Source organism: Pseudopipra pipra, chromosome 2 (assembly GCF_036250125.1).
Source record: "Pseudopipra pipra isolate bDixPip1 chromosome 2, bDixPip1.hap1, whole genome shotgun sequence".
Lineage (NCBI taxonomy): Eukaryota > Metazoa > Chordata > Aves > Passeriformes > Pipridae > Pseudopipra > Pseudopipra pipra.
In genome coordinates this window covers 38,816,259-38,829,231 of record NC_087550.1, presented here as the reverse complement: position 1 = coordinate 38,829,231, position 12,973 = coordinate 38,816,259, and the positions used below count along the sequence as shown (strand labels likewise).

The following is a 12,973-nucleotide window of genomic DNA, read 5'->3' as shown; positions in this document are numbered from 1 at the left end:
AGTTGTTGGTTTGGGTTTATTTTGTAAACATCTCTTTTCCAAATACAAACCTGTCATCCAATGCCAGGTCTCTGTTCCTTCTCGTAGGCGGGAAGTGACTGTGACTTGTTTATTTCCCTGACCTCTCCAACAAACCTCACATTAATGACAGTTCCCACTCAACACCTCCAAAGCCATTCCTTGATAAGCCTCTCCAGGACACTTGCCCAGTTAAGATGCAAATTGCTAAGTCTTGTGAAGGCTGATGTCTCAGTGTACCAGTGACTGCTTAGGTAAAGTCACAAATACACATGTAAAGTATATCTAAGAGAATTAATACACTTCAAATTAATGTTTTACAGCCAGCAGCAGCCCACAACAATCTCAGAACAGTAGTATAGCAAAGAAGTAGATAAGACAACCCCTAATGGAGGAGAGAAGGCAGGCTAACCTCTCTGGCTCATGTAGTTAAGAGATTTTGTTTCCTGTATGCCCTAAGCATGACTGTGTCACAGTTTACTCATACTTTTGTTTTTAATGGAGCTTTTACTGGATGTATCTGGATATTGTTTTCCACTTGGTACATTCCTCTTATCTCTGCATATTCTTCGTGATTGCATTAACTTGTTTTCAATTTAAGAGACAGAAATGAGCAACCTTTCGTTGCTGATCTGCAGGTGCTGTGTGTGATGCTGTGGCCCCAAATAACACAAATTCAGCATCACTGTATTAGCTAGTAGCCAAGCTTGGTACTTTAGAGCATTTCTGCTCTCTTCTCTGGGATACAAAACATCATATGTGTTTTGCAGTAGTAGCATATTTCCAGCCATCTGTAATTGCCTCCTACTTGCATATGCTTAGTCACTGCATACAAACATACACCTTCTGCTGAACTTTAGTAAAGCTCATTATGTTTTTACCCCTATGGTATTCTGCAAAGGCTCTTTTTCACAAGATTAGAGCCCAATAATCCCAATTTACCTCCAAGGAGGCCAGAGGAGATAATTTAACCAAACCATTGTTGTAAGTACTTACTTTCTCATATGATACAGTGACATTTTGATACATTTTTTTGTCATCAGTTTTGCCAAGTAAATGAAAGCATGCTAGTATGAAAAAAAAAATAACAAATTTATTATTGTTAGAGCTGAAATAACATCACAGGAATACTCCAAACCAACACAATTTGATAACTCTTTTACTTCCCCTGTATTTTTAATAAAACCCTTCATGACCCTTCATGCTATTGCTAGGTTGATACTTATCAAAATCACGTAATATTCAAAGGTGTACTTACGCCTCCCCTCCCATCACCAGCTGGAACCAAAATTGGTTGTCTATTGTGATCTTGTCTATGAGTCTGAGATGAAGTTAAATGCCAGGCTGGGGTACTTTGGGAAGCCTATGTCTCCTGAACAGATGGCTTTCCGGGATTCCAAACAACACTTAGAAATGGGCAGTTTTATCCTGAAATAGGGATGAAATGGGGATGATATTAGTCTTAGAACAAAAATTCATTGTATTTGGGAAGGGAGAACACGTCTTGGAAGGTTGTCTTACTTCTAGCCAAGACAGGATCCCAGAAGAGGGATCAGGTACTGATAGCCAAGGTACTCTTTCCTTAATTACAACTATCTGGAAATCCCAGAGCAGTGAAAAATGTCAGGCTGCAGACCATCTTAAATATTTAAGGATCTTTTCTCTCACACAGTTTGATAGCATGAAGCTTTTTAAAAGAACTTTCTTTCACTCTAAATTACTTTTTTATAATTTCCCTATTCTTTCAACCTATGCCATTTTGTAATAGTTGATCTATTCCTGACAGTCTATGCAGCTGCATAAACTCTTCCACTACCGTTCCTGTAGTGACGAGATTGCAGAAGGCCGACATGCCAGCTACGTAATCAGAACTGCTGTCCTGGGGTATCCTGAGAGAACATCATGAAATCACTGCTGTGTAATCCTGCTCCTCTTTCCCACTTCTGGCAATAGAATAAATAGTGAAGTCCGCAACTGGTTATGTCAAAGAGTGCAAAGAGGCTTAGTAACTTGATTAAGGATTTATAGTACCTGTTCATGACAAAGAGGAAGTCTATTGCTGCTTGCGCTTCCTGTTTGATCTGCGTCCTGGCATTGTGAGAAAGGTCCAGCTTGTTGCCAATATCTAAAATGAATTGGCAGGCTTCCTCAGGAGAGCACCCTGCACAGTTGTAGAGGAGGAATGTTGTTGCATGCCATATCTTGCAGGTTGAATTAAATTCTATGGGAAAAAAATTACTCCTTGTCAAATTACAACCACTTCACAAGACCTCATTTTAGAAGCTGTTTTCATAGAGTCAGAGAATGGCTTGGGTTGGAAGAGGACCTTAAAGATCACCTAATTCCAGTCACCTGCCATGGGAAGGGAGGGACACCTTTCAGTATGTCAGTTTGCTTAAAACCCCATCCATGTTTTATGCAATGAAAGGTTTTATTAGGCAGAAGTACACAGCTCTGATGCCCAGAGAAAAGCAGCTGTAATTCTGGCTGATGAGCCTGGCTGACTGCACTGCTGTGTCAGAGCTGGTGCCTGTACAAGGAGCCTGAGAGCGTGCTGGGCTGGGCATGTGGGCAGACAAACCCAACCTCCCCATCAGTAGTGCAGATCTGGATCTGTTTATTCTTTTGATGAAGCCGTGCCCCAAACTTTCCATCCTTTCTTCAGTTCTCTATCCAGACAAATATCTGGGCCCTATGAAAACACATTAAGCAACATGAGATGGTCAAACACAAAAGTAATGGGGAACACAGAAGCACTTAACTAGCTTAATGGAGAATATTGTAGTTAAGATCCAGGTTTTATGTTGATATTTATGTAAAATACTGTAATTATGCTGTGACTTGATTAAAATACAAGCCTTTCACAAAGAACAAAAGCAAAACATCTTGTCTCTAAACTGAGGCTGTAGAAATAATTCTTAAAATGCCGAATAATAAATGCATTTTATAAAGAAAGAATATAATCAGTTAGCTAAAATAATGAGCTGTTTTGAGAAATTATCAATGGACAAAGCAATACCAAGGGAATAAAAGGCATTAATTAAGGGAGGAATGAATGTCATGCATGACAGCAGAGGGGGTTTCTGCTTATCTTTCAGTTTGTATCCATGAATTGCACCTCAGTTTGTCTGTGGACACTAATTTTGTTTCTGCTTTCACATAATGAAGGACAAGGATAAGTTAAAGAGAACAGACGATATTGGAAAAAAATACAGGAAATACAGATATTTTAGTAAAATGCAGTTTCTTATACATGATAGATACATGGACAGAGAAGCATAGCAAGGAGAAGGAGTAGGTCTCAGTAAGTATCTGACATTAGAGGTAGGAAATCTGATAAAGATAGGAAATTATAGACGCTTTTAAAACATGGCTGAACTATCTGCTGAATGCTGGTTATTAGACATATACTAAATTTCCTTGTATTCAATCTAAAGTAATGCAAGGAAGATTTGAGCTTGATACTGCAATCAGTTTTAGGAGAGATGGATTGCTCTTCTGGTTCTGCCAACCTTCTCTGGACTTTGCCTCTCCTTTTAGTTTCCCTTCTACAGATTCTTCCCATGGTCCCTTTGTCTGTTTAGACTAGAGATGCTTGCACTTTTTTTATGTTCTTCTTTTCCTTCTGTTTTTCTCCTGTTTATTGTGGAGAGTAAGAGGAGGATGCCTGTCCCCTCCTCGCTCATGGTGCATGTGGGAGGAGGCATTTCCAAGAAGCCTCTGAGAGCAAGGTAGTAGGTGTACGGTCCTATGGAGGTGGGATTATGGCTGGGGAGGCATCAGATGGTTACAAAGGGGCTGGGGTAGAAAGAAGATAAGAAGCAGAAAGAATCTTATGCTTTCCAGCACATGTCAGTGACTACATAGGAGTGAGGGGTATTGAGGGTCCCCCATTCTCTTTTTCTGCACACGGATTTCTCAGTGCAGCTCTACCCTACAGTCTCATTTCTTCCCTTCCCACTGCCTCCCACCCTGGCTCCTGTTGACCTGAATGGTTGAAAGATTGGGTTTGATTTTCTTAAAAAGCATAGTTGGCCCACCTTCGCCTTATTGTCTAATTATAGCCGTGAATGATTAGAGTTTACTGCAAGGATGACTGATGTCATGCCCTGGAGTCTATTACATAGAGGTAAGATTTGCACGTGCAGATCTTTCCTTTTTTTATTATCTGTGTATGTGTAAATGTTGGTCCTGTCTGAAATTTGTCTCCCACTGATAGTGATGTAAGTCAGAGTGGTTGTGGAATCTGCTTCATGTCCTGATTCAAAGTCAGATGTACTTTCTTTGTGCCAGATCCCTGTGATCTTCTTGAATTAGCTGGTATGCAACCTCCACTTGCTTATCAGTACTACACAACTGATCTGCTGTCAACCTTGATTTTCTCATTCCAAAGCACTTGCATTACTTAAGTTAATGCAGTGATATATTACAGGGGATAAGCTGTGTACATAAGCTGTGTATATAAAATGTGTACATGGCTAGAAGCAGGTCAACAAGATCAGAAGAAAATGGAAGCACCAAAAGATTCGTCTCATAACTTTTCTTTCCTTTAAAGTGTTTATCATTTGCTTTTCTCCATTGCACCATATTTTACCGTTCTTTGCAAAGCAGTTACTTAGCATTTTCTTGTACGTACAAGTATGCAGAGTTTGTTTTGCTTGGCAATTAATGTTTTGAGTTCGTGCTGTCAGTTTACATTATGTCTGTCTACGCCAACTAATGGCTCGTAGTTTCCAGCACTTCACTGACTACTCTCAGTACTCTCTTTTTCCCAGGTTAGCCAAGGATTTGCCTGTTTCTATGCCTTCTGTGCACTTGAAGCTCTGAAGTATAGTTTTGAAAATTGAAGATTGTTTTCGTTTCAGAGACTGAGATAAAAGACAGGGAAAATAATCCAAAACTTACCAAAATGTGCATGAAATCTAGAATCACAGAATCTCCTGAGTTGGAAGGGACCCACAAGGATCATTGTGTCCAAGGCCAGACTCTGGCCCAGAAGCTTATGTGAAAAACAACTCTTAATTAACTCAGCCCTATTTTTCTTGCCTCAAATATTCTATTTCTCCTTCTAGAAAGGGTCCATTGAGAGGAGTCATCATAAGGTTTTTGCATTATTTATGTCCCACTTGAGTCTTCAAAACTGGCCTTTCCTACAGAGGCTAATTTTATCCAGTGAGAGTTATTGTCTTGTCTCGCTATGTAACCATAGTGAGGCTCAGACAGCCAGGTCCTTGTAACAATATTTAGAAGCTCCTTCATATCTAACATAAGATTTTGCTCTCCACATTTTTCTGGGTTGTTGTGCCCCTCTTTCTTTAGCTGTACGCTGCTGAATAAGTTGCCTTAGACATTTCAATGCCTCAGATGGTTCGTACACCTGGCAGTTTTAATGGTTGGCTTTTGAAGATGGTGACCTCCTAAGCTTTGTCCAGGTGTTGTGTCTTGCCTGGTAAGCATTACTGTTCTGGCCTCCTAGTCATTTGCTGATTAGTTTTGGCAAAGCAAGATTCATGCTTCTTTGTCCTTTTCATTTTCAATAGTTCTCTGAAATTTTCTAATTCACATTCGATACAAAGCATATTGTGTAATTGTTTTTAATCATATTAATGTGTATGGAATCTACAGCAGTTTCTATTGTAGGACTTTGAGTCATGCATGCGTTCTCCAGTATTTAGTTTATCATTCCTTTTTTGTTTCCTGCTTTTCTTGAACTTGAAATCTGATCTTAAATCTTCAAAAATCTTTTCATCTCCAAGATAACAGATTTCGCAATTAGTCATTAAATTACCAGCGCAGTGCATTTACTGAAACTGTCTAGAAATGGTGTTTTGCTATTTGAGTGTTTTCCCTGTAGGTATCTGAAAGGTTATCATATTCTGATCTCATTTATACCTGCTTAAATACAGAAAGACTATGCTAAGGCAGAGGAGACACCTTCCTGTTTGATTCCTGTGTTTAGGATAAAAATCTTAACCCACCTTGTTTTAACTTCAGTCTTCATTTCTTGGAGTGGAAGAAGTCACTTCCCTGTGCAGTGATGATTAATAACTCATGCATCCCAAAACAGAAAATTCATTTGAACAAAAGCAGTCCTGTCTCTTTTTATTATGTTTTTTGGAGATGATAATTTGTCTCCAATTTATTTCTTTCTCATAATGCATCTCTGTCAGGGGAGCCATAATAGCAGGAATTTTGTTATTGTAAAATAGCATGATTAGATGCTGATATTTACTGAGTTCTTTGTTTGCATGCTAACAAAAAGTTGACTTCCACTACAAACCTTCATACCTTGAACTTTGTGTGGAAAACAATGTTTGTTTTCTTGGAAAAGTACATTGGCATTAAAAGCTATTTTAGAGCTAAGTTCTTTCTGACACTCCCTATCAGAAAGTGCAGAAGAATATTCTGATCAGTGCCTTATCACTTTGTTATCTTAAGACTTCAGGTTTCATGGAACTATAGTCCTTAAAGTGTTTCTAGAAGTCTGTGTCTATCTTTTATCTGGAAAAACACTTCAAAAACTGTTGTGATAATAGCATTTCAGGCTAGGCTGGTAGGCTAAAAAATCAGTTTTGAGCAATGCACAGAACAGAATTAAAAAGTACATGTGTGTATGGAAATGAAGCAAAATGCCTATTCATAGATGTTCACAAACCATGTAGAGATGATTATGTTAAGGTGATGAATTGTGGAATGGGATGGAGACAGATTTCTCTCATTCACTGCTATGATGACAGCATATTTATGTCAAACCATGCTTATAGCAGGTCAAATCAGAAGTCTTGCGTGTAGGTCTTTACTGTTTCACTCTGTATCACTTAAAGCTTCTATTTCTTCCAGTATTGTACTTCTGCTTCATCCATGCCTCTCATCTTTTTACAGAAACAGTCCTTTATGGTTTGCCAGTGGCATCAGCTTTGACATGTCATTTGTCCTCATCTCCTAAAAATCACCTTTGCCTGTCCCTACACTCTTTCTATCCATGTGGCCTCTGCCTGTTTTTCATAGATGTCCTTCCACGATTATGGGCTGCGGACAAGGATGTGGATAGGTCTTGACTAGTAAAATAATTTTATTTTTTATTTTAATTCATGCTTCATTATGTCACTAAGATCATGTATTATCTGAAGCAGAAGTAGTCATCATCTAATTTCAAGTTTGCTTTTCCTTTTGTCAGCCTTATGCTTCCTTGTCTGTTAGTCTGTACTTTTTAATGGGCCAGACTTCTGGAAGCAGTCCCTGTATAACGTAGAGCTCCCAGTTCAGCAAAGTACTTGACCATATGACTAACTTAAAGCATCTATTCAGGACATATGCTTATGTGCTTTGATGATTGCTTTGCCAAGCAATTTCTGTGTCTTGCTGGGTAAAATTAGAACAATAATATGCAAAGAATTTGACTATTAGACAGTCATTAATGTACCAATATGGAGTATTTTCTTTTCCAAATGAGCTTTTGCTATACCTTCTCTTTTGTGCATGGAATTTTATAGGAAGGACATTTAAGTGACGAATAGCTGTGGAAATTTAGTTATGCTACCCAGTAATCATGTGAAAGATCTCTTTATTATTGCAAATGGATAAACTGGAAAGAAAAGGAATCAAGTATGGAGGAATAATAAAATAAGTGAGATGACTTTTCCTCTTTGATTGACATCACTCCAGTACAGCCAGTGCCAAACAAGTGTAACCAAGGAGAATCCAAATAACGTTATTTAGAAGTTTGCAGTCCCAGATGAATTAATGTGCAGATTTTGTTCCAGCAAAGATTTTTGAATGTGAGTATTTCAATCAGAAGAGACTTCAGGAAAAGAGAAAAATGAAATTTATCTGCTCTCTTACAGAGGGGAAGAAAGTGAGATGAGATTTCCCTTTTTATCTTTGCATGGGTTACTTGGGGGGCTAAGCTGGGGGGAGTATTGTGCTCTTGACAAGCAACTGGATCCTGACTTGAGCCCTGCTCCTGCTAAATTTGCTTCCACGTGATCAGCCTTGACGATGCTTCCTCCCTTTTTGCCATGAATCAGCCCACAGAACAAAGCAGTGATAGAGGATGGGTATCTGATTTATTTTGGTCTGAACTGGCTGCTACTTGCCACTGTGCTGGGACACAGGAGAAGTCAGAATTAGCTATGGCCCTTTGAAGAACCTCATGTCACAGCTGTTCTTGGGACCATTCCTCTATCTCAGACTACGTTTCAGTGCTCTGCGGAGGAACACAGATATTTTTGTCCATCATTGATCTTTGCTTCAACAACCAATGCTCTAAGTGAATGGCATATGTAAAATGCTCATCCTAAGATTATGTTCCCCAGTGCATGGGAAAGAAATCAATAGAAGGAAAGTAGTGCAGTGTCACTGAGAATATTATCGTCCCCAAAATAACAAATGGAAACAGGAATCCCCTGGGCATGCAAACTAAGGCAAGCAAGTGCAAACCTCAAATGCAGGAGAAAAAAAGAAGTAATTTTATAATTATTACAGACACTGAATCCCAGCAGCTACTTTTCTGTGGTGGTGGTTGCCTAGAGCAATATGTGGTGGTGTGATAGGAATGGTGGCAGTACTTGGTAGCGTGTTTATGGAAGGCAATGCAATGACTCTCTTGGTGTTATGAGTGCCTGCCGACCCTAAAGGGAATCTGTGGACAAGAAATAAATTATGGGATTTCTATATTTTATTACCTAGGAAGCATCACTTTTCCCTATAGTTCTTTAAATTATATTCTTGTAGAAAATGTGGGTAAATTATGTACAAAAGGTCTGACAAGAGAGGTAACTAAGCAGCTTTCAGTCACAGAAATAATGAAGAAGATGTTCAAGAAGAGTTTAAATTGTATAATTCAGCAAAGGTGCAGAATTAGGCATTAAAACTAGGAAAAAGTAATTTTTAAATTCTCTGATACAAGAGTGCTAATTCCAAGAGATCTTCTAAGGTGACATTCAACCTTCCCCATATTGTGTTCAGATTTAGGAGTGCTGGGGAGGTCTGTACCAGAGATTGGTGTGGTGATTCACTGAAGCTGGAAAAGTTTATACTTTTATTTAGGAGACACAGAGCACACTTCTGCTATGATGTCCTTCCAAAACATTGACCCAACACAGACCTTCCCCAAGACATGATGGTTTGGCTTTCTGGATTGGATCAGAATAAAATCTGAAAGATCGGAAAAATTGAGTATGCTAATGAATTGGGGCCAAGGTAAGCCAGCCAATCTGCATCCCTGATTGACTTAGTTTGACTCTAGGCATCTGAAAATTCCTTCCCAGTTGCTGCCAATTATGGTGAAGATTTCCTTCATGTAGGGCAAGCCCTCCAGAGAGTATCTTTTCTCTTCTTAGTGTTTAATATGTCTCCAGGAAGAGTAGGGAGCAGGGTTTTCCTTCCCTGGATATCGGTGATGGTTTGGTGCTGTGTTTCAGTGGCAGGTATTTTGCTGTATGTCAAGAGCCTGGTTTTGCTACTTGTGCAATATTATGATTTGGGATCAGGAATTTTCTTTCAGCCCAGATTGGCAATGACTGGGTGGAGAAGAGTTGCTTTTCTTTGTCGTGTGAGGCATTGTTCGCTTCGTAGGGCTGGCCTGATTTTTATGTAACATACCCCTGCCTTTGGAGGGACACAGCATATTGATCCTGCCATTCATTTCTCCTGCTGCTTCACTATGGCCATTACAGTGGCAGCTTTTGATCTTCCACTAGGACTAAAATTTGGTAGAAGTGTCCTATAGCGTGGGGGCATGCAGCATCCGTGATTGATGGATCGGTCTGGTCTGATTACACCAATATAAGAGCCACCACATAGAGCTGAGCTCTGTAACGGGCCATGTGGCTGATCCGTTCACAGGCTACGTGAGAAACCTGGGCTGCTGCTACTTCTTCCTGAACATCTCCATAGCTTCTTCTTGCCCAGGAAGGCAGCAACCTGTCTTGCTGTAGTACAAAGCTCACATTGGAAACCTGAGTGAACAAAAAAAGGTTTCATAAGGAAGAGATTTTTCTGGAAGGTTTCTGACAGAGAAAGATGAAGGTAAAGCCCCAGAGTCGTGCCTTTACTGAAAAACAATCTCAACTGCTGATAGTAGCTGTGTAAATCTACTTAAATGAGAAAACAGTGAAGCATCTTTATTTTCCTCTCTTTCATAACAGAACGTTTAGGCACGAAAACCCATAATTTCCAAGTGAGTCACTGGAACAGAGCAGCTTTAAAGGAACCACCATGAAGTTTGCAGCAGGTGAAAGGAGCCAAAAAATGAGATAAGGGTGAGGCATTTTGTGTTCATAACACAGTCAAGAACTTCTGTCAGCTCATGTACAGGTTGTGTTCATGTAGGAGACCATAAAACATGGTGGGGTTTTATGGACTGAATAAAACAGGAGCCCTTAGAACTACACATGGACTCTAAGTCTCTTATCTCATAACTTTATTTCCTTCAAAGGTATCTCTTTTTCAAAGCACATGATTACAAACTGGCTTTTTCAAAATATACATTACTATTTTGCACAAATTTAAGAAAAAATATATTTATAATTTTTTGCAGTTTGGGTCACTAACTGAATGTGAATAAGTGTGGCAATTCTTCTTTTTTGTATTTTTTGTATCAGAACTGTACATCTCCTTGAAACAAATTATCTAATTACTCCAATGAAGATTTATAACACAATCTATAATAAATAAATAATAAATAAAGCCCTTTGCCATGTTTTAGCTTGCAGCTTAGACTTGGTAGCTTTACCTTGCCTTTTAGATCCTATAATCTCTACAGCAGGACAAAATTTCTCAGCATGCTTGAAATTGCCAGCCTGTATGTGACCAAATCCAAATCTCACTGAAATTAGTGAGAGCACTTTCAATAACTTTGACATGCTAAAGAAGAGGCCCTTTCAGCAAGCATATGATGCTCAAGCTGTTTAATCTTTTGTGTCTTTATAGAGATAAAGGCATGATCAGTAACAAGGGGTCTTACTCAGCCTCATGTTGGCACCAGCTATGTGAGTGCCTTGAGAAAGCCACAGTCTAAGTGCCTACCTGCCAAAAAGAGCAGGGGCTGTGGGAAGTGCTGCAAAGCCTCTAATGAAAGATGTTAACAGCATCGTCTGCCACTTGACTGCTATTGAAAGTTCAAGTCTACCCTTATGATGGTTAGTCTGATTGCTGTTTTTTGAAGCATTTCAAGTGAGCAGAATTAAAGAAGCCCTTTGAAAGGTCCAAACCAGAGTCTACCCACCACCAGATAACTGCAACAATAATACATCTCATGGTCACCAGAAAGGGGACCCTGCCTCTTTTCCTCTTTTCCCTTGCTCCTGGCATCTATGGCACCAACTGTGACCTTGCAAGGGGCCAAGTGAAACTCTTGACCACCTCCAAAAATCCACTGGTTTTTGCTGGATTAGTCCTCTACTAGTTTACTGAGCTGGTTTAGCTCACAGAGGATTTGTACAGATGCTCGCAAAAAAGAGACAGGACTGTGTGGTTGCTTGCATGAACCTGTGGAGCACATCAGTTTACCTTCAGAGATATGAGAAAAGACTCCTTCTTGAAGGTTTCTCTTTTTCCAGCTCTATTGATTAGTTTGAGATAAGGTGATACCTCTCCCTACAAACTTGCCTGCTTTATCCTTAGACCATCACAACTCCAATATTACTACTCAATAACACATACAGTGATCCCTTCAGCCATTAAAGGAAATCCCCAGGAGCCACCCTGAATGGAATAACCTCTGTGAAGCCTTTTGGAAAGGCTAGTTATTATGTGGAGTGGACAATAAAGGGAAATGAGGTTTACGTTTGCTTATCCAAAAGGCCAGAGAGAGTTCATAGATTATTCTTTGCACAGATAAGCTAGACCTAATGTAAACATTCCTGACTGGAAAGTATCTGCTGTTTGTTTTCCTAACTTTAACCATGTGGCTAGCAAAAGCAGAATAAATGAAATAAAAGACAGGCATTTTAATAATAAAGAACCCAGTCTTTGAAAACTCATGTTACTGCTCCCTGAAAAAAAAAATGTTAAAATTGTCTTTTCTACTCAGTGCATGAAACACATATTGAATTGGCTGCAAACCTTTCTTGTCAGTGAAAACTGGTGAGATTTCAAATCTGTCCCAGCAGATACTCTTCATTGCACTAGAGCAGAGCAACCTGCTCATTTTAGTTAAAGTATTCCTCCTGTGCCCTTTATGTGTGTAATACTGAGGTTATACTAGGTTTTCTGTGAAAGTAATGGATATTTGTCCAAGGGGGAGCTTGAGGATCAGAGGGGAAGGTTCTAATGTTTTGCAATTCTGCTACAGAAAATTCCAAAATCCTTGGTGAATATAAATTAGCATAACATGGCTCTTAAAAATCTCACCCACTACCCATCTGTATCTTTAGATTCATAAATATTTGAGGAAAAAAACCTCTATCTTTTCTGCTAAAGCTGTTTACAGAGTATTTCAAATCAGCTTGTGATTGATTTGTTTGCTCTTCACTGTCTTTTTCAAATCTGACTAGACTTAAGAGTTTGTATCACCAAAGTCTCAACTCTCCATAGTGAGTTGTTCAACTCTGCCTGGGTATTTGAGAGCTAACAAAAGTGTAGGTTTTTACAATTAATCCTCTCTGATAAAACTTTCCACTAAAAAGGATAGAACTTTGATTTCTATTTTTTCATAAAAAATTGCAGCATGTTGTAGAAGAGTTGAAAACACAGGGCTGGATGAGGGAAAGGAGGACTGGCATCAGAATGAAAATAGAAGACCTGGCTGTTGGAGCTGGTCTGATGCCACTATGTAGTGATGTTTGTGGTAGCTGCTGTTTCTATGGCAACACGACAGCGTGATTTACTGCAATAACAGAGAAAGTAAATGCAAAGCTTTTGTTTAACTTTGATGCCATGAGCTATTTGTTGATATTGGGCAGGATGGAGGGAGAAGTCCTTTGGCTTCCAGTTAAGCACGTTGCTAACTTGT

The 12,973-nt window shown here is 39.3% G+C and overlaps 1 protein-coding gene across 5 annotated transcripts in view; it reads left to right on the top strand.

The window, feature by feature from the left end:
• FAM76B (family with sequence similarity 76 member B) overlaps positions 1 to 10,411 on the top strand; it is a 31,763-nt gene extending 21,352 nt beyond the window's left edge. For 4 of the 5 annotated variants that reach the window (XM_064645129.1, XM_064645126.1, XM_064645127.1 and 1 more), the window contains one exon: positions 88 to 279. In XM_064645129.1, the coding sequence (XP_064501199.1) occupies positions 88 to 264 (177 nt within the window). In that variant the 3' untranslated portion in view covers positions 265 to 279. Of the gene's footprint in view, positions 1 to 87; positions 280 to 10,166 lie in introns of those variants that run through there. The other variant, XM_064645130.1, reaches the window with a different exon arrangement.
• Positions 10,412 to 12,973: the final 2,562 nt, after the last annotated feature.